Raw genomic sequence first — 24,933 nt, 5'->3', positions numbered from 1 at the left:
GTGCCTAGGGGCACTGGTGTTCTAGGGGTGCCTAAAAGTTAAAAATTGGTTAAAAGTTTCATTTTTTATGGAAAACACGAAGGTCGGCTATAGGCAGGAGGGGAGCTGAGGAGGTTGTGCTTAGGGGTGCGTAAGGTGTAAATATGCCCCTTGGTAGGATCTGATGATAAAATAGGGAAAGAACAAGTTAAAAATTACTTAGACAAGTTAGATGTCTTCAAGTCAGCAGGGTCTGATGAAATACATCCTAGAATACTCAAGGAGCTGACTGAGGAGATATCAGAGCCATTAGTGATTATCTATGAAAACTCATGGAAGACAGGAGAGATTCCAGAGGACTGGAAGAGAGAAAATATATGCCCATCTATAAAAAGGAGAATAAGGACAACCCGGGGAATTACAGACCAGTCATCTTAACTTCAGTACCCAGAAAGACAATGGAGCAAATAATCAAGCAATCCATTTTGGAAACACCTAGAAGATAAGGTGATAAGTAACAGCATGAATTTGTCAGGTTTGACATTATTTGTTTTTGACTAATTCATGCTGCCTGTTACTTGTTGTCTTGTCTTCTACGTGTTTGCCCTGATAAAGCCTCAGCTGGAGTATTGTGTCCAGTTCTGGGCACAACATTTTAGGACAGATGTAGACAAATTGGAGAAAGTCCAGAGGAGAGCAAAAAAAATTATTAAAGGTCTAGAAAACGTGACCTCTGAAGGAAGATTGAAAAAACTGGGTTTGTTTAGTCTGGAGTAGAGAAGACCGAGGGGAGGACATAACAACAGTTTTCAAGGATGTAAATGGTTGTTACAAGGAGGAGGGAGAAAAATTGTTCTCCTTAACCTCTGAAGCTATGACAAGAAGCAATGGGCTTAAATTGCAGCAAGGGAGCTTTAGGTTAGACATTAGAAAAAACTTCCTAACAGTAAGGGTAATTAAGCACTTGAACAAATTGCCTAGAGAGATTGTGGAATCTCTGTCTCTGGAGGTTTTTAAGAACAGGTTATACAAATACCTGTCAGGAATCGCCAAGTTATGACATAGCTCTGCCTTGAGTGCAGGGGACTGGACTGGATGACCTATTGAGGTTCCTTCCAGTCCTACATTTCTATCTCATTGACTGGTGAGGTTATGGCCTCAAAGAATGGTCCTGGGAACCAGCTGCCCATATCCAAGCATCTGACCGTGTGGATGCCTTTCATAAAAAATATCAGAGGGGTAGCCGTGTTAGTCTGGATCTGTAAAAGCAGCAGAGAATCCTGTGGCACCTTATAGACTAACAGACGTTTTGGAGCATGAGCTTTCGTGGGTGAATACCCACTTCGTCAGAAAACACTCATACAAGCCTGGGTCAGCAGTTAGGGGTGCCCCTGAAAGGGGGAAGGGTGATGTGAGGTCCTACAGGGAGAGGACTGGAACCTGGGTCTGTGGGGTGGCTCACCCCTCCACACTGCTACCCACTGGACAAGGTAGGGTTGCATGCATTACTACATAGACCCTGTAGAGAGAAACACCACAGGAAGTACTTCCTCAGAAGGCTGGACTGACAGCTTCCCTTGTGGTCTCTCATAGGTCCAGGAACTCTATTTAAGCCCAGGAAGAGTTCCAGGAAGTGTCCGTACAACAAGGTGGACTTCCTGCCAAGCATAGCAATGGACCTGCCTCTTGCCTTGCTCTCAGACTCTTTGTTTCTGACTCCAGCTCTGAACAGAAGCTGTTCCTGGCTTCTTACTGCCACTGCTCCAACCACTAGCCCTGACTACCCAAGCTCCACTCATATTAGTGTGGGGGCTGTGGTCACAGCACTGTTCCATTATGGGAAGGCCTGATTGCCAACTGCTTCTATGCTAACTCATGTCTCCCTTTTGGGTCTGTAAAAGCCCCCTCCTTACCTCTAATACTCACTGTAGCCTTTTGTAACTCACTTCACTGGGAGAGGCCCTTGGTTTTCATGCTGTTTTGACCACGAATGAGTGAAGCGAGTGAGTTAGGTTCCAGGAACAATTTTTACCTTCTCTACCTCCCCCTAGTGGTTAAAAGACTTTGCTCTCTCGGGGGATGGATTATGTGGAACATCCACACAATGGTCACTTGTTTAAAACAAGATTTATTAGATAAAGAGAAGCAGATCAAAATAAAAATGATTCATATAACATATTGCATCTCTTAGCTCAGTGTTTCCCAAACTTGGGACGCCGCTTGTGTAGGGAAAGCCCCTGGCGGGCTGGGCCGGTTTGTTTACCTGCCCCATCCGATCGCAATTTCCACTGGCTGTGGTTCTCTGCTCCAGGTCAATGGGAGCTGCTGAAAGTGGCAGCCAATACGTCTCTCAGCCCGAGCCACTTCCCATAGCTCCCATTGGCCTGAAGTGGCGAATTGTGGCCAGTGGGAACCGCAATCAGCCGAACCTGCGGATGGGGCAAGTAAACAAACTGGCCCAGCCCGCCAGGGGCTTTCCCTAAACAAGCAGCGTCCCAAGTTTAGGAAATATTGCCTTAGCTTCATTAAAAAAGAAAAGAAAATAGAAGATGGTCCTGAAAGCAGGTTTTATCTGTGACCCAACCCTGGGTCAAAACTGAGAGCCTTGCATGGCTGATTCTGGAGTGATACTCCCCTCCCAACCCAGACCAGTTTTCTCCAGCTACAGACACGCAATTTAGGGATTGGTGAACAGCTTCATTGTCTAAGTGATGCATCACTGAGGATAAGAGGACACTTTAATGGTGCTAATGGTGGTCTTTCAAATGCTTAATCACCAAACTCAAGTACAGCCTTGTGCAGTTCATTTGGTCTGCCTGTCTCCACTTTATCCAGGCCTCTTATTGAAGGCTCCATCACTTTTCCATTGCTGTGAAGTATAAATTATTGATAGAACCCAGATGCTCCATCACAGAGATGAACTCAAAGGAAAGTCAGCCGAAACAGCCAAATTTTAACTTTTTTTTTTTTGAACCAAAGCCATAAATCAGCCCCAGTGTTTATGACAACTAGGCAAACTTCAACAACACATGCACAAGCCTTGGCAAATCCTGACTGAGTTTAGAAACAAAACCCTAATCTAGATTTGTTTTGCCTGGTTGAGAGTTTTATTACAAAACCAGCATACTGTTTTGATTGCCTTAAACAGAAATACAACATACAGAATGCAGTACAAGAAACAGTATTACTGAATGTCATGTCATTATTATATGGGAAAAGTTATCTGTTAATACTCTGTATTTTACTAATACTGAAATCTTTATGCAATCTACTTTTCTATGACAGAGCTAAACCTCTATCGCAGCAACATTTAGTGAGGGTTTAATTACTATACTTTTCAGAGATTATTCAGTTAGAGTATCTGAGTTTGCAGCAGATGGGGCTTTAAGAACTCTACTTCATATGCCACAGTTCTAGGAAAATGAAACTTGTTTGTAATTGGTCTTGGCCACTACTGAAGGTCATTTGGAAATCACTAACACCAGGTCATCACTACCTGCTCTGCTTGCACAGTGGATTGGGTAATAGCTGCCTGCATAGGCTTTCAGGCAAACAGAGCTTGCCAGGTTGGCATTTTCTGAATTTTTATGGGCTCAGCTAAATATTCACTTCAAAAGGGTAAAAAATAAATAAAGCAAATGGACAAACATTTAGGTTTATTGGAGAGCGTCACAGAGACAACTCTTGGAGTATAATATACACTGTGGTTGGCTAATTTTGCTTGTCCATTAACAGCTAAAGATGGAGAAACTAAATAAATTTTTTTATCAAACTGTATTGTTTAATAATTATATTTTAGTATCATCCCAAGGTCCCAGTCAGAAGAGCAGAGCCAGGGTGCTAGGTACTGTACAAACACATACAAAGACCTGTAGAAAGGCCCAAAGGTATCAATGGTGGTGGGGCCATATAGTTGACAATCCAAACTCCCAATCCTGCAAACATGCCTGACTTATGCATGGAAGTGGTCCCATCCATTTTAATGGGATTACTCACGTGTGTCAACTTTTATATGGGCAGAAGTGTTTGCAGGATCAACATCTATGGAGACAGAATCAATGTCGAGCCTATTCAGAAAGTCAGATATAGCTGAATATCCACCAGAAAGTATTTGTCATATCTGGAAATAGTCAGTGTGGAATGGAGAAGAGATTTGGAAAGTAAAACTTCTAGTGAAATATCTTACCTGTATTGTGTTCAAAAGCCTCTTAAATTTGTCTCCTGTCAAAGGTGCCCTGACCTATATAAAAACAGATCTGAACAGCTATCTTTTTAATGTAGTCCACATAGTTTTACAAGAAGATATAAAACCAAGCAGAGCCTTCCTCACCATCTCTAAGGCTGAGATCTGAGAACAGTGTTTGCTTAGATCGGCAACAACAGAAATCTAATAAGTACTATATCAGCAAAGCTCTTGCCCTGCTTACACACCTGTGGGGATCAAAGTCCAGATTTGCTGGATTAACTAAAACAAAATTAAGTATCAGCTGTCAAGTGAGCTGTAACAGGGTGGAAAACCAGTCGAGTACAAAATGTATCTAACAGGGTTTAATACCAAAAAAGCTTTTTAAATTACATTTAAAAAATGTTTTGGGCAGCCACCTTTTAAAATAATTCAAAAGAGCTTCTTTCAGCCAAGGCTTTCCCTTGTGTATGTAGAGGGCCTGGTTGCTATAATAGGCAAGGTTGAGAAAATGAGATTCTGTAGATGGCACTTCTCACATAGTACTTAATCCAAATGTGTTTCAGAGCAAAAAGTACATGAGGCTAATAATAAAGGGGGTTGGATTCCTTAGCAGCTTGGCTAAGCACACGTTGCTAAGCTCACTGCTAGCCAGGGTAAAGAGAATTGAAGTGGTGTGCAGGGGACTGCACAGATGGTTAGCATGACCAGAGACCATCGGATGCACCTTCCCCCAGCCTGAAAACCTGAGGGGGGAGGGGCAGGTATTGTGTCTATTTTTGCCTGGGTTGGGAGTGCAATCAAAAATTGTAGGTCAAGGGGGGTGGGGTGGAGCTTAGCTCAAAGTTTAAAAACTGCTGCCTGAATACCTCCAAAGATATCAATAAATACAAATGTATTTTCTCTGAGCTCTTTAATCTTGAAGTAAAGACTTTTACCAGATGTTATGAAGCTCTTACATTAGAAGTTCCCTGGCTATTTAAAATAAAGAAAGGGTGACAACATGTAGTTATGTCTTTGAACAACTGTGAAAATGAAAACCTATTTCTTTTATGTAACCACAGTTCCTTATGCATCAAAGTAAGCGGTTTAAGTTGTTATCATTACCTGTGCACTGCTTATATTTTATTAGGGATGGACGTGAAGCTACTCCTTGAATCCAAACATGCCCAAAATTTGGAGTGGTTCAGATTCATATCAGAACTCTGACTTGGAAATCTATATTTTATGTACCAAGTATTTAGGTCTAGTATTTAAAATTGTTTTAAAACATATTTCCTTCTTCCCTCACCCCAAATACACAACACTCACCATGCAAAACACACAAACAACTGCTTCTTTGTCACAACGTAAAAGAAAACAACAGAATATGAAAAAGTTGTCTGGGACATTTTTAGCTTAAAATCTTTTCTTTATTGATTAGCACACACAGTGTATTTGTGATTGTTTAAATTATGCAGATATTTGTCTTACAAAACATTTGACCTCATAGTTGCAAATGATTGAAAATTACTTATAGTTGGAAATGCCTACTTTGAGGTAAGAATTTAAAATAAATTCTGCTGACAATGGTGAGCTAAGTATAGTGAAATAAGTTTTCAAGTTTTGGGGAAATATTAAAGACAACATTCTACACATACTGGCACATACAATGCAACCCATTCTCCTCATCTAAGGTTTGATCCTCTCTTGATGCACAGTACGCAGATTTATAATATCTGTGGCTGTGTAAGTACAGAAACCCATTTTCTATTTCACACTATTCTATCTGCATAGCAGAATGCAGGATTAAACTCTTTGAAATGAATGTATTTTCAAATAATTGCCATGGTTTAATCACACAGCTGCCAGTGAGAATAAAGAAAATTGCATAACTAGATCACCATTGCACTACTTTAAAAATATAATACTTTTGGCCAAAATACCAAATATGAAGAGCTGAAGTCCAGGTACAAAACTGCATGCACAACATCTTTTGTGTATTCAAGTGACTGTATAAACAAGTCTTATGTTTGTGCACTCAAATGTTATTTGGACACCTAAATAACTGCTTACCCATGGAATTATGTATCTGCATAGCTCTCGATTGAACATGGGTGTTTGAATGTGATCTCAAGCCATTTCTTTTGAAAATGTGGAACTTGATGTTTGTCCATTAGTTGCTATTACTCTCTACCATTTCTGTTTAAAGTAAATTCTTTGCAACATGAGAATTACAACTGGAGCATGAGTGAGAAAAAATATTAAATATGAGAACAATATTAAATATACTCAGAAAACGCTGAGATTTGTTTTTTGTTACTGATCCATTCATAGTGAAGGTTATAAGATAATTTACAGCAAAAATATTTATAGGTTAATTACATAAAATAATTATACTGCACCAACAAAACATTACATACAGATTACTTTAAAATCATATTAGGGCATGTACACATGTCAACTTACAAAGAGAATACTTGAAAATCTATGTGCTAAGGGAAATAAACATATCTCAACCTACTGAGTTAAGTGTTCAAAAGGCTGTTTGTCACTGCAGCATAAATCATTTCCTTAGTGCAAGACTTTTACTAAGTGTGTAAAAAGACACCGACTCCCTGAAAAAACTGCTTTTCTGCCCTAAAAATATATGAATAATAAAGTGATAGCCGTGTTTCTCAAGTAGCTTATTAGTTTTTGTTGAGTTTTGGAACATATCGATTTATACAAGCTTAGTTTTAAAACTGTAAAAACATTTGGTGACAAATCACTCTAAAATCTGATTCAAATATGCTATCATTGGAAGACAGAACAAAAACAAAACTGATCTGTACAAGTGAAAGAAGATGTTGATTTGATTCCCTCCCTCTGCACCACTGGAAGCATCCTTGTATGACAGTTTGGCACAATACCTATCCCCAAAAGCTTTATTGCATTGACAGGAGCAAGATTACTTTAGTTGTTGAAGAATCACAGTGTTAAGTATATCTGCTTCTTGTAGTGTCAGACTTTCATCTGTTAGCTCTTTATTTGGAAATGTAGTCACAAGAACAAAGTCAGCTGCTGCAAATGTAGGATGAGACTGGATAATGAAGTTTCGAATATCCATAATCCTGTTGAAATAAATAGAATGGTATTATATAAACGCTGAAAAATTACTAATTATTTAATTAATACAGGAATCAGCTGCCAACACCAGTAAAGGCAAAAAATTTGAATACTGCACAAACAGCATGTACTATTTACAAACACACTTTTGATTGTATACCTATTGTGACAAAGTCCCTCCTCTGCCTTGGTGGGTCCTGCACTTTTCAGAGGATTTGCTTGCCTCAGAGGTTCAGCATGGGGGAAAGGGAGCAAAACAATCCCTGCAGTCTTGGTGATCCCACCTAGTGGGTCGGGGACAGGCCAGAGACCTTCCCCTCTGATATGACTCAGAGTCCAGGTCAACTCCTCTTGCGTCAAATAAAGAGTTGGGGGAATGGGGGAATCCTAGGCACGCCCTATACTCCAGATTCCAGCCCAGGCCCGTGTGGATCGCAGCTGTCTATAATGTCTCCTGTAACAGCTGTGTGACAACTGCAACTCCCTGGGCCACTTCTCCATGACCTCTCCCCAGCACCTTCTTTGTCCTCACTGCAGGACCTTCTTCCTGATGCTGTTTGTATTCCTCAATCCTCCAGCAGCACATCCTCTCACTCTCAGCTCCTTACACGCCTCTCACTAACTGAAGGGAGGTCTTTCTTTTAACCAGGTGCCCTGATTAGCCTACCTGCCTTAATTGGTTCTAGTAGCTTCCTAATTGGCTCCAGGTGTCCTAATTAGCCTGCCTGCCTTAACTGGTTCTAGCAGGTTCCTGATTGTTCTGGAATAGTCCCTGTTATCTTACTCAGGGAAAAGGAACCTGCTTAATCTGGGGCTAATGTATCTATCTTCTACCACTTTCCTGTAGCCATCTGGCTTGACTCTGTTATACTATATTTTGATCATATTCTTCAAATGATTAGGGTGATAATCTAGGGATTCTTGCTTTCTGAATACAAGGACTGAAAAGAAGAATGGATGTATGGTTTGTCTTATCATACAATAGAAAGTTACTCATCTTGTAAAATAACCTTGAGCTGTGTCCTTCTATAAGTGCTCCACTTCACGTGTGCACATGTGCCTCTTGAGTCCTTGATTAGAAATTTTCAGCTAGCCGTGTCTGTTTAACTATGCATTCGTCTATGCCTCTCCAAGGCTATATAGGTGTGTGCAGGAAAACTGGCCTCAGTTCCTTCTCTACCCAATTGTCCCCTAAGGAACAGCCTGAAGCAGAGGGGAAGGAGGGCAGGTGCTGGAGCACCCAGAGGGTGATATGTCTCAGACTGTAGTTACTGCACAAGTTGAGTAACCTCCTTTTCTGTGTGTCCCCCCATTGGTGCTCCACTTCAGGTGACTTCTGGGCAGTATCCTCAGAAGGAGGAGGGAGGTTCAAAACAGAGTCCAGAACTGAAGATGATACTGTAGAACCTATTGATGTATCAGATCTGATGACACAGATGAGGAAGTGAAGCTGGAATACAGGGTTGGTTCCAACACCCTTGGTGACCAATACAATCCTCCCTGTGATTTGTCAAAAAGGAATTCCTGAAGCGGCAGATTGGTGAACCCCTGATCAAGACAGAGGAGACTGATTGAAAGTCTCCCTCTTTCTCCTCCATGTCATTCCATGGGAGTGGAGGGCACCCACTGAAAATGGTGGCGATTCCTACGGTGCCAGAGGACAGTAGCCCAGAGACTGGCGTCTCGATACCGAAACGCACTTAGTACCCATAAGAAGCAGGGAGTCCGGTCCATCAGATACCATAAGGTCCTCAGAATACTGGAATTCCTATGATACTGAGAAGGGATCCAGTACTGAAGCAGTAGCCCAGGCCATGGGCGCCAAAGCCAATGGTACTGATGATGATTGCACTCCAGGTGAAGAGGGAGGCCATGCCAAATGCACTGGCTCTGATAGCTGGATAAACTGATCAGTATCAATGGCTGGGTTAAGGGGAGTAATGGCACTGCTGGCTGGGTCGGATGCACTGGTACTGACTGCTGGGCTGAACTCGACAGTGCCCCATGCCTGTGCTCCTTGTGAGTAAAGGAGAGGAGTCTTTGGCCTCAACATACCCTCAGAGACCACAGACTTGGCGGGGAGACTTGGTCTTTTCTGGAGCTAGCTCCTTGGAGTGAGAGTCCACACTCCTCTTTTTGGGAGGCTTCCCAGAAGCCTCCAATATCTTCCCTTCCTTGGGGGAAGCTTGCCCCAGTGTAAAAGGCATGCTCTGGGTTTGTCTGAGGACAGGTGTCTCTTGACCCAGTTCTGGTTGCAGGGAGTGTTCCATCATGAACAGTCTTCGTTTGGTTTCCCTGTTCTTCCTTGGCCTAGACTTGAGGGCCAAGCAAAAGTTGCACTTTTGAGAGATATGGGACTCCCACAAGCAATGACCACACTTAGAGGGGTCATCATTTACAAGAACAGCCTCTCAGCAGGAGAGGCAGCATCTGAAGCCTGGTGAGCCAGGCATGCCCTGCCAGGAAAATGAGTCTCCTAAAGGAAAAAGGGGTACAGAGAACAAAACAAATCCTCCAAACTATCTGTACAAACTAACTGTAACTACTACTACTAGGTCTCTCCATAGTAGTCATCCATTGCTGCTGCTGATGATATTACAATTCTTATCTATGGATACGCATATGAATCTGAAGTCCAAACCCTGATGCACAGAGTTGGCCACACTGAGGGCACAGGAAGTCTGTGTCCATGATATTTGACAATGCAGCTCTATAGCGTCTTTCACATGCAGCCTGGAAATGATTTTGTCAATCCCGCTCAAAGCCATGGCATGCTAATCTTGTAGGAGACTAACAGTGAGTCCTGTTCCGAGCTGTTTGCTCAAGATCTTTGAGATTGATCCCAGTCCACTACAGACTGCATTTCAGATTATCTTTAGTTATCATACCGACGACACTTCTTTGTTTTGCCATGCCTCAGCTCCCCATACAGGATCTGTTTTGGGACATGGTGGTCTTACATTCTGATGACATGTCCAGTTCACCTAAGTTGTGCTCTCAAAAGCATTTCCTTGACGCTGGCTGTGTTTGCTCTAACTATACCACCCTAACTATACTACTTAACTAACAATACTACTAAACTAAGTATCTTAACACTAAGGAAAAATAGAATGGCCAAGGTAGATACACTAAGGCTCCGTCTCAGGCCAAAGTAGTTGCGAAAAAGCTAAGGGCAGTTTGCCTGCGTACTCCTATATAACCTTGGTGTCAGACACAAGGCGTCACAGGGCACATGCGAGAGCTGAACAGGCACTGCCAGCTGAAAATCTCCAATCAAAGGCTCAAAAGGCACATGAGCACCTGGAGTGGAGCACCCGTAGGGACACATCTTGAAGAATGAAGGCGGTGGCATAGAAGTTCACTAGATAAACTCGTTTTATTTTTCAATGTAATTTACTCCTTCAGTAGTTTGAGTACATGCATAAAATCCAATACACAACATGGAATGACAGAGCCAAACTAAATTATGGCAGTTCCTTAATCAGCTTCAATTCCCAGTGATCAGCACTGTCCCTACTTCCCAGACAGGGTCAAATCTGAATGAAAAGAGAAGTATTATACTGTACCCCTGTGGTATAGCTAGGCATCAAAACTTGGGTGGGCCCCAAATCATGGTGGATGGGCAATGTCCAATACCTGAGCTCCCACCTTCATGGTGCATGGTTCCAAAATAAAGACCATGAATAAATTGACTTAAACTTGGCATTCAGACACACTGATTCTGATAGGTCTGAGTGAGCTACGATACACACAGGCCCACCCATGTCTACACCCCTGATTTACCCTGAAAGTCAGCAGACTACCTCTGACAGAAAAATGGTGGTTGGGGACAGGAATATGTTCCAAAAACAAAGTATTCTGCTGAATACCGGATATACCAGCCACAATCTAAAAAACTGTCAGCAAAAGTATGACATCATAAGTAGCATCAACACACAGAAGAAGACATCTTTAAGCCAGCCAAGATGCAAATTATATAGGGCTCGAGAAAAAAATTAATGCTGAAAAATTCTCCCAGAAGAAAATAATAAGCCTGTGCAATCTTTGAAGAGTTAGTGTAAGATGTCCTCTTTAAGCAACAACTAAGCAAGCAGACAGCAGCACTGTGCAGTAGGTGTAGTTCCTTACTGATCCTCTACCATACATTGGCCAGTGAAGTGTGCTCTATACAGACATTATCAGTGCTTGGATAACTACAACAACTATGTGAGAGAAAGGGTCACTATTGCGTAACAAAATACATGGAAACAAATGCTGCTGGCTATTGATGTTACCTGGGAGCCTAGGAGCAGGTTGGGGTCTAGAATCCCCCTTCCATTCCTGGATGGCAAAGCTCCTTCACGACTGGGAAAAACTCCCTCAATAATGGGGAAAAGCAACATCCTGGGTTAAATGTTCTACCAGTTTCCCAGCTTGAGCTGGGAACAGCGAACAGGAACAGCGAACAGAGGCTGCTAACAGGGAGTTTCGCAAGGGAGTTCTCCAGGTGAAGGAGGAGCAAATACAGCATCTGTGTGGTAAGTGACTGTCTGTAGTGTGTGTGTGCGTGTGTGTGTGTTTGGAGGTTACTTGCTGTGTGCTGAGCTTGTGTTTGTCAGTCTGTTTGTTTGTGGGGTTGTTTGAAGGACCGTGTGCTGTAGCTGGCAGTTGGAGGCTGAGCTACAAAGGAAGGTTTGAAAGCTAGAAGCCTCTGGTAATTGGCTGAGCCTTAACCAGTGGGTGGGGCATTCACTCACGCCCTGGCTTTATAAAGCCGTGCACAAGCGACCAGGGGCTGCTAACGGAGTTTCACAAGGGAGTTTGGAAGGGGAGTACGAAGGGAGCGGGGGTCCCTTGTCGGTCCTATCTGTGACCCGTTAGTCCCTTGAAAACATATAAACCAAACTAATCCAAAACCTCTCTCTTTAAAGCAGAGCAGACAGGGAGCTGCAGACAGGGGAGTTTGAGAGGGAGTTCGACAGAGGGAGGCTTACGATGGTTAGGAGGACCTGCAACACCTGTGCCAGCACTGCTTCTGTCTCCTTCACCTGCGGCTGTAGCCAGACAGAGCACCAGAGCATGGATGCTTCTACCCAGATTCTGGTGTGGTTCTGCAAAGACTGTAACTTGCAATTTCCACTTACTGATATCCAGGCTGGGGGGGGCATCCAATGTGAAAGGTGCCTACTGGTGGAATCTCTCAGGCAGCAGGTGGGAGAGCTACAGGAGGAGGTGGCTAGGTTGAGGAGCATCCGTATCCACGAGCAATTCCTGGACAGTGTCCATGTGGAGACAGCTGAGGTAGCTGTCCCAGTTCACAGGACTGCTGACACACCACTGGTGGAGGAGGAGATGGCTCAGGGTGGACACTGGCAGCTGGTTACTTCTGGCAGCGGGCAGTGCTCCACCCCTGCTGCGAACCCTCCCGCCGTGGTAATAGGTAACCGTTATGCTCTTCTTGATACAGGAGAGAAGGAATCACCCCCTACAGTAAAGGAGGAGAAGCCTCGTACCCCTAAGGCTGGGAGGTCTGCTGCCACCACTGAAAATAGGAAACGTAGGGTAGTGGTGGTCGGAGACTCTCTGCTGAGGGGGACGGAGGCGCCCATCTGTCGCCCTGACATTTCATCTCGGGAGGTATGCTGCCTGCCGGGGGCCCGTATCCGAAATGTTACAGAGGCATTGTCGAGCATTATCCGGCCTTCTGACTACTACCCCATGCTACTCATCCATGTGGGCACAAATGATACTGCGAGGTGTGACGCTGAGTGGATCAAGAGTGACTACAGGGCTCTGGGAGCACAAGTGAAGGAGTTTGGAGCGCATTCTCCAAACCATTTGGAGCGTATTCTCTTCGATTCTTCCTGTCAAAGGTAGGGGCCTGGGCAGAGACAGATGCATCATGGAGGTGAATGCCTGGCTGTGAAGATGGTGTCACCAGGAGGGCTTTGGCTTCCTCGACCACGGGATGCTATTCGAGGAAGGACTGCTAGGCAGAGATGGCGTTCACCTTTCGAGGAGGGGGAAGACCTTATTTGCACACAGACTGGCTAACCTAGTGAGGAGGGCTTTAAACTAGGTTTGACGGGGACAGGTCAGCAAAGCCCACAGGTAAGTGGGGAACATGAAGACCTGGGAGATGGGTCGGAAACAAGAGGGAGCGTGGGCTATAATGGCAGAGAGAAAGGAGGGTCAGGGCAAAACTGGGAGGCAAGATCAAACCAGTATCTTAGATGCCTATATACAAATGCGAGAAGTATGGGTAATAAGCAGGAAGAACTGGAAGTGCTAATAAATAAATACAACTATGACATTGTTGGCATCACTGAAACTTGGTGGGATAATACACATGATTGGAATGTTGGTGTGGATGGGTATAGTTTGCTCAGGAAGGATAGACAGGGGAAAAAGGGAGGAGGTGTTGCCTTATATATTAAAAATGTACACACTTGGACTGAGGTGGAGATGGACATAGGAGACGGAAGTGTTGAGAGTCTCTGGGTTAGGCTAAAAAGGGTAAAAAACAAGGGTGATGTCGTGCTAGGAGTCTACTACAGGCCACCTAACCAGGTGGAAGAGGTGGATGAGGCTTTTTTTAAACAACTAACAAAATCATCCAAAGCCCAAGATTTGGTGGTGATGGGGGACTTCAACTATCCAGATATATTTGGGGAAAATAACACAGAGGGGCACAGACTATCCAATGAGTTCTTGGACTGCATTGCAGACAACTTTTTATTTCAGAAGGTTGAAAAAGCTACTAGGGGGGAAGCTGTTCTAGACTTGATTTTAACAAATAGGGAGGAACTTGTTGAGAATTTGAAAGTAGAAGGCAGCTTGGGTGAAAGTGATCATGAAATCATAGAGTTTGCAATTCTAAGGAAGGGTAGAAGGGAGTACAGCAAAATAGAGACAATGGATTTCAGGAAGGCGGATTTTGGTAAGCTCAGAGAGCTGATAGGTAAGGTCTCATGGGAATCAAGACTGAGGGGAAAAACAACTGAGGAGAGTTGGCAGTTTTTCAAAGGGACACTATTAAGGGCCCAAAAGCAAGCTATTCCGATGGGTAGGAAAGATAGAAAATGTGGCAAAAGACCACCTTGGCTTAACCACGAGATCTTGCATGACCTACAAAATAAAAAGGAGTCATATAAAAAATGGAAACTAGGTCAGATTACAAAGGATGAATATAGGCAAACAACACAGGAATGCAGGGGCAAGATTAGAAAGGCAAAGGCACAAAATGAGCTCAAACTAGCTATGGGAATAAAGGGAAACAAGAAGACTTTTTATCAATACATTAGAAGCAAGAGGAAGACCAAGGACAGGGTAGGCCCACTGCTCAGTGAGGAGGGAGAAACAGTAACAGGAAACTTGGAAATGGCAGAGATGCTTAATGACTTCTTTGTTTCGGTCTTCACTGAGAAGTCTGAAGGAATGTCTAACATAGTGAATGCTTATGGGAAGGGGGTAGGTTTAGAAGATAAAATAAAAAAAGAGCAAGTTAAAAATCACTTAGAAAAGTTAGATGCCTGCAAGTCACCAGGGCCTGATGAAATGCATCCTAGAATACTCAAGGAGTTAATAGAGGAGGTATCTGAGCCTCTAGCTATTATCTTTGGAAAGTCATGGGAGACGGGAGAGATTCCAGAAGACTGGAAAAGGGCAAATATAGTGCCCATCTATAAAAAGGGAAATAAAAACAACCCAGGAAACTACAGACCAGTTAGTTTAACTTCTGTGCCTGGGAAGATAATGGAGCAAGTAATTAAAGAAATCATCTGCAAACACTTGGAAGGTGGTAAGGTGATAGGGAATAGCCAGCATGGATTTGTAAAGAACAAATCGTGTCAAACCAATCTGATAGCTTTCTTTGATAGGATAACGAGTCTTGTGGATAAGGGAGAAGCGGTGGATGTGGTATACCTAGACTTTAGTAAGGCATTTGATACGGTCTCGCATGATATCCTTATCGATAAACTAGGCAAATACAATTTAGATGGGGCTACTATAAGGTGGGTGCATAACTGGCTGGATAACCGTACTCAGAGAGTGGTTATTAATGGCTCCCAATCCTGCTGGAAAGGTATAACAAGTGGGGTTCCGCAGGGGTCTGTTTTGGGACCGGCTCTGTTCAATATCTTCATCAACGACTTAGATGTTGGCATAGAAAGTACGCTTATTAAGTTTGCGGACGATACCAAACTGGGAGGGATTGCAACTGCTTTGGAGGACAGGGTCAAAATTCAAAATGATCTGGACAAATTGGAGAAATGGTCTGAGGTAAACCGGATGAAGTTCAATAAAGACAAATGCAAAGTGCTCCACTTAGGAAGGAACAATCAGTTTCACACATACAGAATGGGAAGAGACTGTCTAGGAAGGAGTATGGCAGAAAGAGATCTAGGGGTCATAGTGGACCACAAGCTAAATATGAGTCAACAGTGTGATACTGTTGCAAAAAAAGCAAACATGATTCTGGGATGCATTAACAGGTGTGTTGTAAACAAGACACGAGAAGTCATTCTTCCGCTCTACTCTGCGCTGGTTAGGCCTCAACTGGAGTATTATGTCCAGTTCTGGGCACCGCATTTCAAGAAAGATGTGGAGAAATTGGAGAGGGTCCAGAGAAGAGCAACAAGAATGATTAAAGGTCTTGAGAACATGACCTATGAAGGAAGGCTGAAAGAATTGGGTTTATTTAGTTTGGAAAAGAGAAGACTGAGAGGGGACATGATAGCAGTTTTCAGGTATCTAAAAGGGTGTCATCAGGAGGAGGGAGAAAACTTGTTCACCTTAGCCTCTAATGATAGAACAAGAAGCAATGGGCTTAAACTGCAGCAAGGGAGATTTAGGTTGGACATTAGGAAAAAGTTCCTAACTGTCAGGGTAGTTAAACACTGGAATAAATTGCCTAGGGAGGTTGTGGAATCTCCATCTCTGGAGATATTTAAGAGTAGGTTAGATAAATGTCTATCAGGGATGGTCTAGACAGTATTTGGTCCTGCCATGAGGGCAGGGGACTGGACTCGATGACCTCTCGAGGTCCCTTCCAGTCCTAGAGTCTATGAATCTATAAACATTCAGTGCAGTTGTTTTTCACAAAATGCTGATCTGCCAAAACTTTTTGCAGGAACATGCCAGTTTCAACAAAACTTTTGTCAGGAAAGGTTTCCTGGGTTGACGACGGAATTTCTGGTATAAATGAGACAGACAGACTCCCTCCACCACCATGACCAGAATAGCCCATTGGTTAGGGCACTCAGCTGGACATGGGAGATCCAGGTACGAGTCTTGCTCTGCCTGATTCAGACCAGGGACCTGAACATAGCCTCCCACATCCCAGGCCCTATGCACCAGGCATTGACTATTCTGGAGTGCATCTCTCTCCGGCTCTTTGCAACTACCTAAAATGTCACTGTTTTGTCCAAATGCAGAATGGGAGTGTTTTTGAAACCTCAACAATTTTAACAGAACAGGAATCTGTTTCCTGCACAGCTCTGTTCCCAGCATCACCATTATTTTAATTGGACTGTGCATCAGCCACTTTGCTCTCAACCAAATACTGGGAAAGAAGAGAAGTTGTACTATTTATGTCTGCTAAAACAAAGAGCCCTAGCATTGCTAGTCCCTCTGCCCTTTGCACCATAGCCGAAACTGTCTCACTCTTCCTACCATAGCTCTTACATACATGTAGAGAGGGAAATGTGACAACAGTATAACTTTGCCAAACTCTGAACAAATGCACCCTTAGAACAGATCAGTAATTGCAGAACACCACACATCAACCAGCCAAACAAAAGTGCTTCTCAAACCAATATCCAGAATATGAGTATGGACAATGAATATACTATATGAAGATATACCTATCTCATAGAACTGGAAGGGACCCTGAAAGATCATTGAGTCCAGCCTCCTGCCATCACTAGCAGGACTAAGTACTGATTTTGCCCCAGATCCCTAAGTGACTCCCTCAAGGACTGAACTCACAACCCTGGGTTTAAGAGGCCAATGCTCAAACCACTGAGCTATCCTTCCCCAAAATTATATGAATTTAACAGTTACCAAATGCCTGAATCTGATCACCTCCAAAAGTGTTACTCTACATCAAGTGTTCCTCTACCTCAAACATTCATAATTAATAAACTGCTTATACACTTTACCCTGTTTTACCATCATTCTTGCCTTTTTATATGCCAGCTGCTATTTTAGTTCCTTTTCTATCTACTAAATACAAAACAATCTTACTGAAAGAAGCATAGTTACTTGAATCTCTATGGCATTAGTTTACCTGTGTGTTTGATTGAATCTTTGTATCAAACGGCTTCCATCCGCTAGCCTGATCTGAATTTTAGTTGTTGCAATGGAGTCATCAATCAGAACAGTTGCATTAAGAATGGATTTATCCTCTTCTTCTGGGGAAGAAGGTGTACTGACAATTTCAGGTGTGAGGCTAAAGGATTGAAGTATAGGTGTTACTGAAAGAAAGCACAACTGAAAAAGATGCATTCTAGAACATTTATCTTTCTTTTCTATCTGAAACCAGTATCAGGCACTGTATACAAATTGACTTGAGTATTGAAAAGAGTGTCAAAATTGTTTGCATTAATATATGGATAAGATTTTATATACATGCATTTAGTTACACAAGAACATTTTCTCCATACATGAGGTTCCTTGTACATGATTTTTTATACAGGACTATTTCACGTAGGGATATAAATATTGTTTAAAAAGTTAACCATTTAAATGATTTAAAAATATTTCATTTAAATGGTTAACTGATTAAAGGGCTGGAGCAGGCGCAGAGGTTAACAGTTAAGGTGGGTTAACCGGTAAGACTAATGCTTGCAGGTTAACCGGTAAACATTTTAAATCCCTAATTTAACGCACATCACTACTATAAAAGGGAAGGTTAATACAGTTGCATAATTATATATATCTATGGATAGATTATCATAAAACAACATTTTTGCGTATGTTAATACTAGAGCATGAAACAACATGTGCATGATTTTAATTTTATTCATTGTACCTTATGGGCCATATTTGGAGATAATGTTAGTGGTTATGTAAATTATACATTGGCAGCTGATCCTAAGTGCTTTAGGTTATGCTTTCATACACCCTGTTGACTGTGCCTGCTACAGCCTCTCTTTGTCTTTTCACCCTCTCAGGATATTATTTATGCTGATTTACTGATATTTAGTTTACACCACCATTTAAGTCACCTCTCAATTTGGGCTTTTACGCACAAGAATGCTGATTACTATAGGGATTGGTAAATCTATTGTAAAGATGGTGAAGGGAAGTGTTTTGGCTCTGGTTAGGTGTAGCTAAGGTTTGATTTTGGGTTGGAGATTGCATCCTGGTCAGGATCTGAATCTGAGAGTGCTATAATTGCCTCGGGAGGTTGTGGAATCTCCATCTCTGGAGATATTTAAGAGTAGGTTAGATAAATGTCTATCAGGGATGGTCTAGACAGTATTTGGTCCTGCCATGAGGGCAGGGGACTGGACTCGATGAGTCTTCTCAGTCCCTTCTTAGAGTCTTGAATCTTTAATCTCTGTGCGACGGGCTGAGTAGAATACTTAAAAGAAAAAACACTTTTTTCAGAACTGCTAATGTTTTACGCTGGACTATTTTCACACCTGCCTGTGCTACGAGATGGCATAATGCAATTTATTGCATTTCCTTCTTCCCTTTGGTTTACTCGTATATAATTACATAATGATTATTATAATCCTATTTTTTATTTGTTTTTAGTACTGTTCTCTTTCCCTAGCGTTATTTGGCTTGGCTTCATTTATTCGTACTCTTTGGTAAGGATAGCCTTTATTTTGTACTTACTTCAGCATTAATGGTTTTACTTAAAAGTTTAAAATGATGCTTGCGTTAAAGAACCTGGGAATGAATGTATGTGACAAACAGAATACCTTTTAATCACTCTCTAATTGAATTTCTGTCTATTAGATTACTTTCCCCAGTTTATGAGTTAGCTTTAGGGGCTACAATCGGAAGTACTACATTAGAGCTATTTATACATTTGAGTGATGAGATGAAATTTTGTAAGACTGGAACTACTCATTAGAACATAAAACAAAAATAAGGACGCTATAGATCATTTTTTCTCTGTGGTGTTTCTATACTTATATACGTTTGTGTGTGTATCTACAATGGGCCATAGTAGGAATACATGATGGTGGATACGAAAGTTTATTGCATGAACTTGGCTGGGCTATATGTCAGAAGAGGTAGCGATGAGGTTCAAAAGCTGTCCTCAGTGTTGGAAACTTTCATCCATGTGATACTTGTGTGCAATTTTTAAACATGACGTTCTCCGTTGTGTGCAACTGGCTCACGCTACAAATCAACGATATGCGATTTACACAGTTAATTTGGCTCGTAGGGCCTTTCACTCCCTCCATCTGAAGCCAAATTCTTTTACAATGTCCACGTGTCAGGGTCGAGGAAGCCAAAGTCTAGCAAGAGCATCTTTGACGTGACCTAATAGTTTTAAGGCAGAATGCTAGCGATAGTTTCCCTTTTCCATGTAATACTTTGTTCTAACTCTGCTGGGGTGAGATACTTTTTATGGAGAGAAAGTTGTTATGCCTAGGACTAATCTTGCTTCCAGGCTTGGGCAGGTAATTTTGCAGGAAGGAGGATGCTTTGGCTGGCAGGTTTATTTTAAAAAGTAAAGCTATTTAGTGGAGTAAGGTTTGTAATGTAAATTAAGTCAGGGATGGAGGTAGTGAGGAGCAAGACACGGTTAAAAATTTTTGAATGTTCACATGGGAACCATTCCACACTAACTGTACATGTACTTGCCTTCTTAACTGCAGGAATAGGAGAGTATGGTACAACAGAAGGCTGAAGGCGTGTTTTGCATATTGCTTAGTCTTCATTAGGTAAATGCGATAAATGACTTTAAACCATGTTCCAAACTTCGGGACGCCTGTGTAGGAAAGCCCTGGGGTTGTCCAGTTGTCTACTGCGCCCGTCCGCAGGTCCGCCTATGCTGGCCCCCGACGTAGGTTTGCGTATCAGCCAATCGGAGCGCGGAAGACGGCACGGGCTGAGGGACTGACTGGTATAGGTCTGCCAACTACAGAACGTTTCTCCCCTTGGTTTCAACCTCAATGCTGAACGCGGGCTCAGTCATCACCTGATTGAACTAACCTCGTTATCTCTAGCTTGCTTGCTAGCATATATATACCTGCCCCTGGAAATTTCCATTACATTCATCTGACAAAGGGGGTATTCACCCACGAAAGCTCATGATCCAAAACGTCTGTTAGTCTATAAGGTGCCACAGGATTCTCTGCTGCTTTTACAGATTCAGACTAACACGGCTACCCCTCTGGATCTTGATTTTAGTAAGGCTTTTGACACTGTCCCATGTGACGTTCTCAAAAGCAAAAAGGGAAATGTAGTCTAGATGAAATTACCATAAGGTAGATGCAAAACTAATTGAAATACTGTATTGAAAGAGTAGTTATCAGTAGTTTACTCTCAAACTGGAGGGACATATCTAGTGGGGACTACAGGGACGATGGGTCCAGTACTAGTCAATATTTTTATTAATGACTTGAGAGTATGCTTGCAAAATTTGCAGGTAACTCCAAGCTGGCAGTGGCTGCTTGTACTTTGGAGGACAGGATTAGAATTAAAAATGACCTTGACAAACTGAAGAATTCATCTGAAATCACCAAGATGAAATTCAATAAAGAAGTGCAAAGCACTACACTTAGGAATGAAAAATCAAATGCACATATACAGAATGGGGAATAACTGGCATGCCATTAGTACTGCTGAAAAGGATCTGGGGGTTATACTGGATCACAAACTGAATGAGTCAACAATGTGATGCGGTTGTGAAAAAAGCTAATATGACATTCCGGTTAACACACCCTGGAATGATGTGTAAAACATAGGAGGTAATTCTCCTGCTCTACTCAGCACTGGTGAGGTCTCAGCTGGAGCACTGTGTCCAGTTCCGGGGGCCTCACTTTAGCAGAGATGTGGACAAAATAGAGAGCAACAAAAATGATAAAAGGTTTAGAAAACTGGACCTATGAGGTCAGGTTAATAAAACTGGGAATGTTTAGTCTTGAGAAATGAAGACTGAGTGGGGGGGACCTGAAAACAGTCTTCAAATATGTTAAGGGCTGTTATAAATAGCATGGTGATCAGTTGTTCTCCAGCTCCACTGAAAGCAGAGCAAGAAGTAACGGACTTAATCTGCTGCAAGGGAGATTTAGGTTAGATATTATGAAAAGCTATTTATAAGGATAGTTCAGTACTGGAATAGGTTATCGACACAGCTTGTGGAATCCCCATCATAGGATGTTTTTAACAGGTTAGACAAACGCTCGTTTGGTATATTTGGTTCTGCCTCAGCACAGGTCCCTTCCAGTCCTACATTTCTATGATTCTATAGCTAACTCAAGTAATAATTTTATACCTGTCTAATTTTAAGAAGTACCCACCCAATTCTTTTCAAACTTTGTTTACCCATTGACAATATACAAAAATTTCACTTGACAGCATTTTAAGGAATTCTGTAATGTAGAAATAGGTGTTTATAATGGAATATTTCCTGGAGGTTTAATGAGATCACCTGTAGCACACCTCTTCCTCCACTCCTGCTTCAGTACTAAGATGACAAAATGGACTGTGCAAGCACAACCCAGATTCCTGCTATATATTACTGCCTAATAAAAATGTGTTGAACCATATAAGCAACACATTATTTAGTGTGGGTTCTGTGGTCTTTAGAGACCAAAGTACAAGTAGCTTTTCTAACACCACACTGCAGGTCCATTTATTTCTCTTAAAAGATTTACCTGCCTTGGGAAGAAAGTGGTGCACTGCAAAGAGGTTCCCTCTCCTCCTCGAGCACAGGACCAGCTACAATTTGGTACTAAATGAAGTAGCAGGGATTAGGAAGTGATGAAGAGTGTTAAGCATTAGGTAATTTTCCCTTTCTATCTACAGATATTTTTCTGATCAATATTGAATAAAACCTGTGTCCAAAATTGAACTCCATTTAAGTCAACGTGGTTACAACATGATAAATTTGGCCCATAATGCTTAACAAGTTATGGAAGCTAAGAGAACTGGGATGCAATGCAGGAGGAAAACAGATCTGAAATTTTTGGAAGAATAAAAATCTTCCTGGTGCCAACAGCTGGTAACACACAGAGCTCAAGACAGTCTTGATGAAAATTATGAAAGTATTTTCTAAAATGGAAGAAAAATCATTCTGGTTTAAGATATCTGAGTGGCATGAAATGTGCAAAGATGCTGGGGACAGAGAAAGCGAGAGAGAACATTACTCAAGTTTGTCATCAGGGGCGGCTCTAGGGATTTTGCAGCCCCAAGCATGGCAGGCAGGCTGCCTCTCGCGGCGTGCCTACGGGAGGTCCACCGAAACCACGGGATCAGCGGGCCCTCTGCAGGCACGCCTGTGGGAGGTCTGCCGAAGCCGCAGGACCAGCGGACCCTCTGCAAGCAAACCACTGGAGGCAGCCTGCCTGCCGTCCTCGTGGCACCAGCAGAGCGCCCCCAGCGGCTTGCCGCCCCAAGCTCGCACTTGGCGTGCTGGGCCCTGGAGCCACCCCTGTTTGTCATGTCAGTAATCAGACATGGCTTATAGCTTATACCAGTGGTGGGCAACCTGTGGCCTGTCACGGTAATCCGCTAGTGGGCTGCAAGACAGTTTGTTTACATTTGCATGGCCGCCCACAGCTCCTAGTGGCCACAGTTTGCCCTTCCTAGCCAATGGGAGCTGCAGGAATGGCGAACTGCGGCCAGTGGGAGCTGCGGATGGCCGTGCAAATGTAAATAAACTGTCTGGTGGCCCGTTAGTGGATTACCCTGACAGGCTGCATGCAGTCCGTGGGCCGCTGGTTGCCTACCACTGGTTTATACTGAAAGCTCCAAATCAAAAACCCATGCAATTAATGGAACCAGCTTTTGACACTTACATCCCACACATCTTACCTGCAAATGAAAGGTTTTTCAGCAAATTCATTTGAATATGTCAGTTAAGTGCAAAGAAGGAAGACTTGGAGAGTGAGAAACGGATGAGGAGTTTTGAATCAACAACAACATGTAGCTATTGCCTGTTGTAATCAAACAAATCTGCTTATGTGATCTTAGATATGTTACATATTTATTTTATACTGTAATAAGATCTATTTTACATAGTTAAGAATGAATTAAGCTATTTCCAAAAAGGTATCAGAACTGCCTTGCTGACAAAATTAATGCACATTATACAACCTGGTGAGCATCAAGCAGTTGAGGTGTTTACTATTCAACTGCTAGACATTACTGAGTTAGTCTACAAGGTTGCTCTGGAGCCTATGAATCTGTGTTACAGAAAAGCTTGATGACAGAATGTTACAAGTATATTTGTTGCTGCTTACTCTTGCTGAGTTACCTTGAACAGGTTTTAGAGCCTTGTCTAAAAAGGTATAATATCTCAAGTCTGATTAGGGATGAAAGCTGACTGTCACATCTCAGAAGCTCAGTCACTAGAACATATTTTGTAGTTGCACTACTATGTAACTGTTTAGAATTTTATCATCCACATATTCTTGCCCCCAGATACCAGACTAAGCAATCCAAAGGCACATGTCAGCTGCTTTAACATTACTGCTTATGTTTCAACAACTATTATTATCTAAGTACTTCAGCTTTTTGTGGCAGCATTTGAAGCTCTCACCAGGATTTCATTGGAATTCAGGTTTTAAAATCATGCAATTTATTGTTCATATTCATTTTGTATCAAATAAATCAAGTGGGACTCTCAAATGACTCTCTCTCCTGTTTAAGGAAACTACACCTGTCAATAGTGTAGCTGGGAGTCTTATAATCAAAGGTGTTACCAGTTCATACATTATATCACAATATTTCTGACACTGGCATTTCAGCCAATAGATGCTTTAATTGCTGCCATAAAGAAATCCCATCAGGAACTTGGTCAAGTGTCAGACTATGAAAAGTGATAGAGAAATATCAGACTAAAAGCAGAAAGTAATAGAGAAGGATGGAGGTTGGATGGCTCAGGGAATTAGTAATGGAATATAAAGTTTGCTATTTATACTGATCATTGGATCAAATACAGACCAAGTACTAACAGCTATAAAGTTGAATGAATTAATGGTCTCCGTCAAATTCCTATTGAACTGGTGCCTTCCTTAAAATCTACAACAAAGAAGGCAAAGTTTTTGGCAGTCTCACGTGAGACAGCAAGGAATTAACAATGATCAAGACTTAAGTGTGAAGGACTTGTCCTCACCCACAATTATTTCACATTTGGGGACAATGTATACTTTCAAGTCAGTGGCACTGCTATGAGTATCCACATGGCCCCACAGTATGCCAAACATTTTTATGGCTGACTTAGAACAATGTTTCCTCAGCTCTCGTCCCCTAACACCTCATCTCTACTTGCACTACACTGATGACATCTTCATCATCTGGACTCATGAAAAAGAAGCCCTTGAGAAATTCCACCCTGATTTCAACACTTTCCATCCCACCATCAACCTCAGCCTGGACCAGTCCACACAAGAAATCCACTTCCTGGACACTATAGTGCTCATAAGCTATGGTCACATAAACACCACCCTATACCACAAACCTACTGACCACTATACTTACCTACATGCCTCCAGCTTTCATCCAGACCA

General features: G+C 42.3%; 1 protein-coding gene across 1 annotated transcript in view; it reads right to left on the bottom strand.

Annotated features, from left to right (window-relative positions):
* Positions 1 to 5,552: 5,552 nt before the first annotated feature.
* Positions 5,553 to 24,933, bottom strand: part of UBXN2B (UBX domain protein 2B) — a 41,996-nt gene continuing 22,615 nt past the window's right edge. Inside the window, exons 8-9 of the mRNA XM_032802193.2 lie at positions 17,520 to 17,681; positions 5,553 to 7,254 (exon numbers count right to left, since the gene is read on the bottom strand). Coding sequence (XP_032658084.1) covers positions 7,092 to 7,254; positions 17,520 to 17,681 — 325 coding nt within the window. The 3' untranslated portion in view covers positions 5,553 to 7,091. The remainder of the gene's footprint in view (positions 7,255 to 17,519; positions 17,682 to 24,933) is intronic.

The sequence above is a fragment of the Chelonoidis abingdonii genome, chromosome 2, assembly GCF_003597395.2.
Source record: "Chelonoidis abingdonii isolate Lonesome George chromosome 2, CheloAbing_2.0, whole genome shotgun sequence".
Taxonomy (NCBI): domain Eukaryota; kingdom Metazoa; phylum Chordata; order Testudines; family Testudinidae; genus Chelonoidis; species Chelonoidis abingdonii.
Note: the sequence above shows the minus strand (reverse complement) of the source record. Positions and strands in the feature narration are given on the sequence as shown.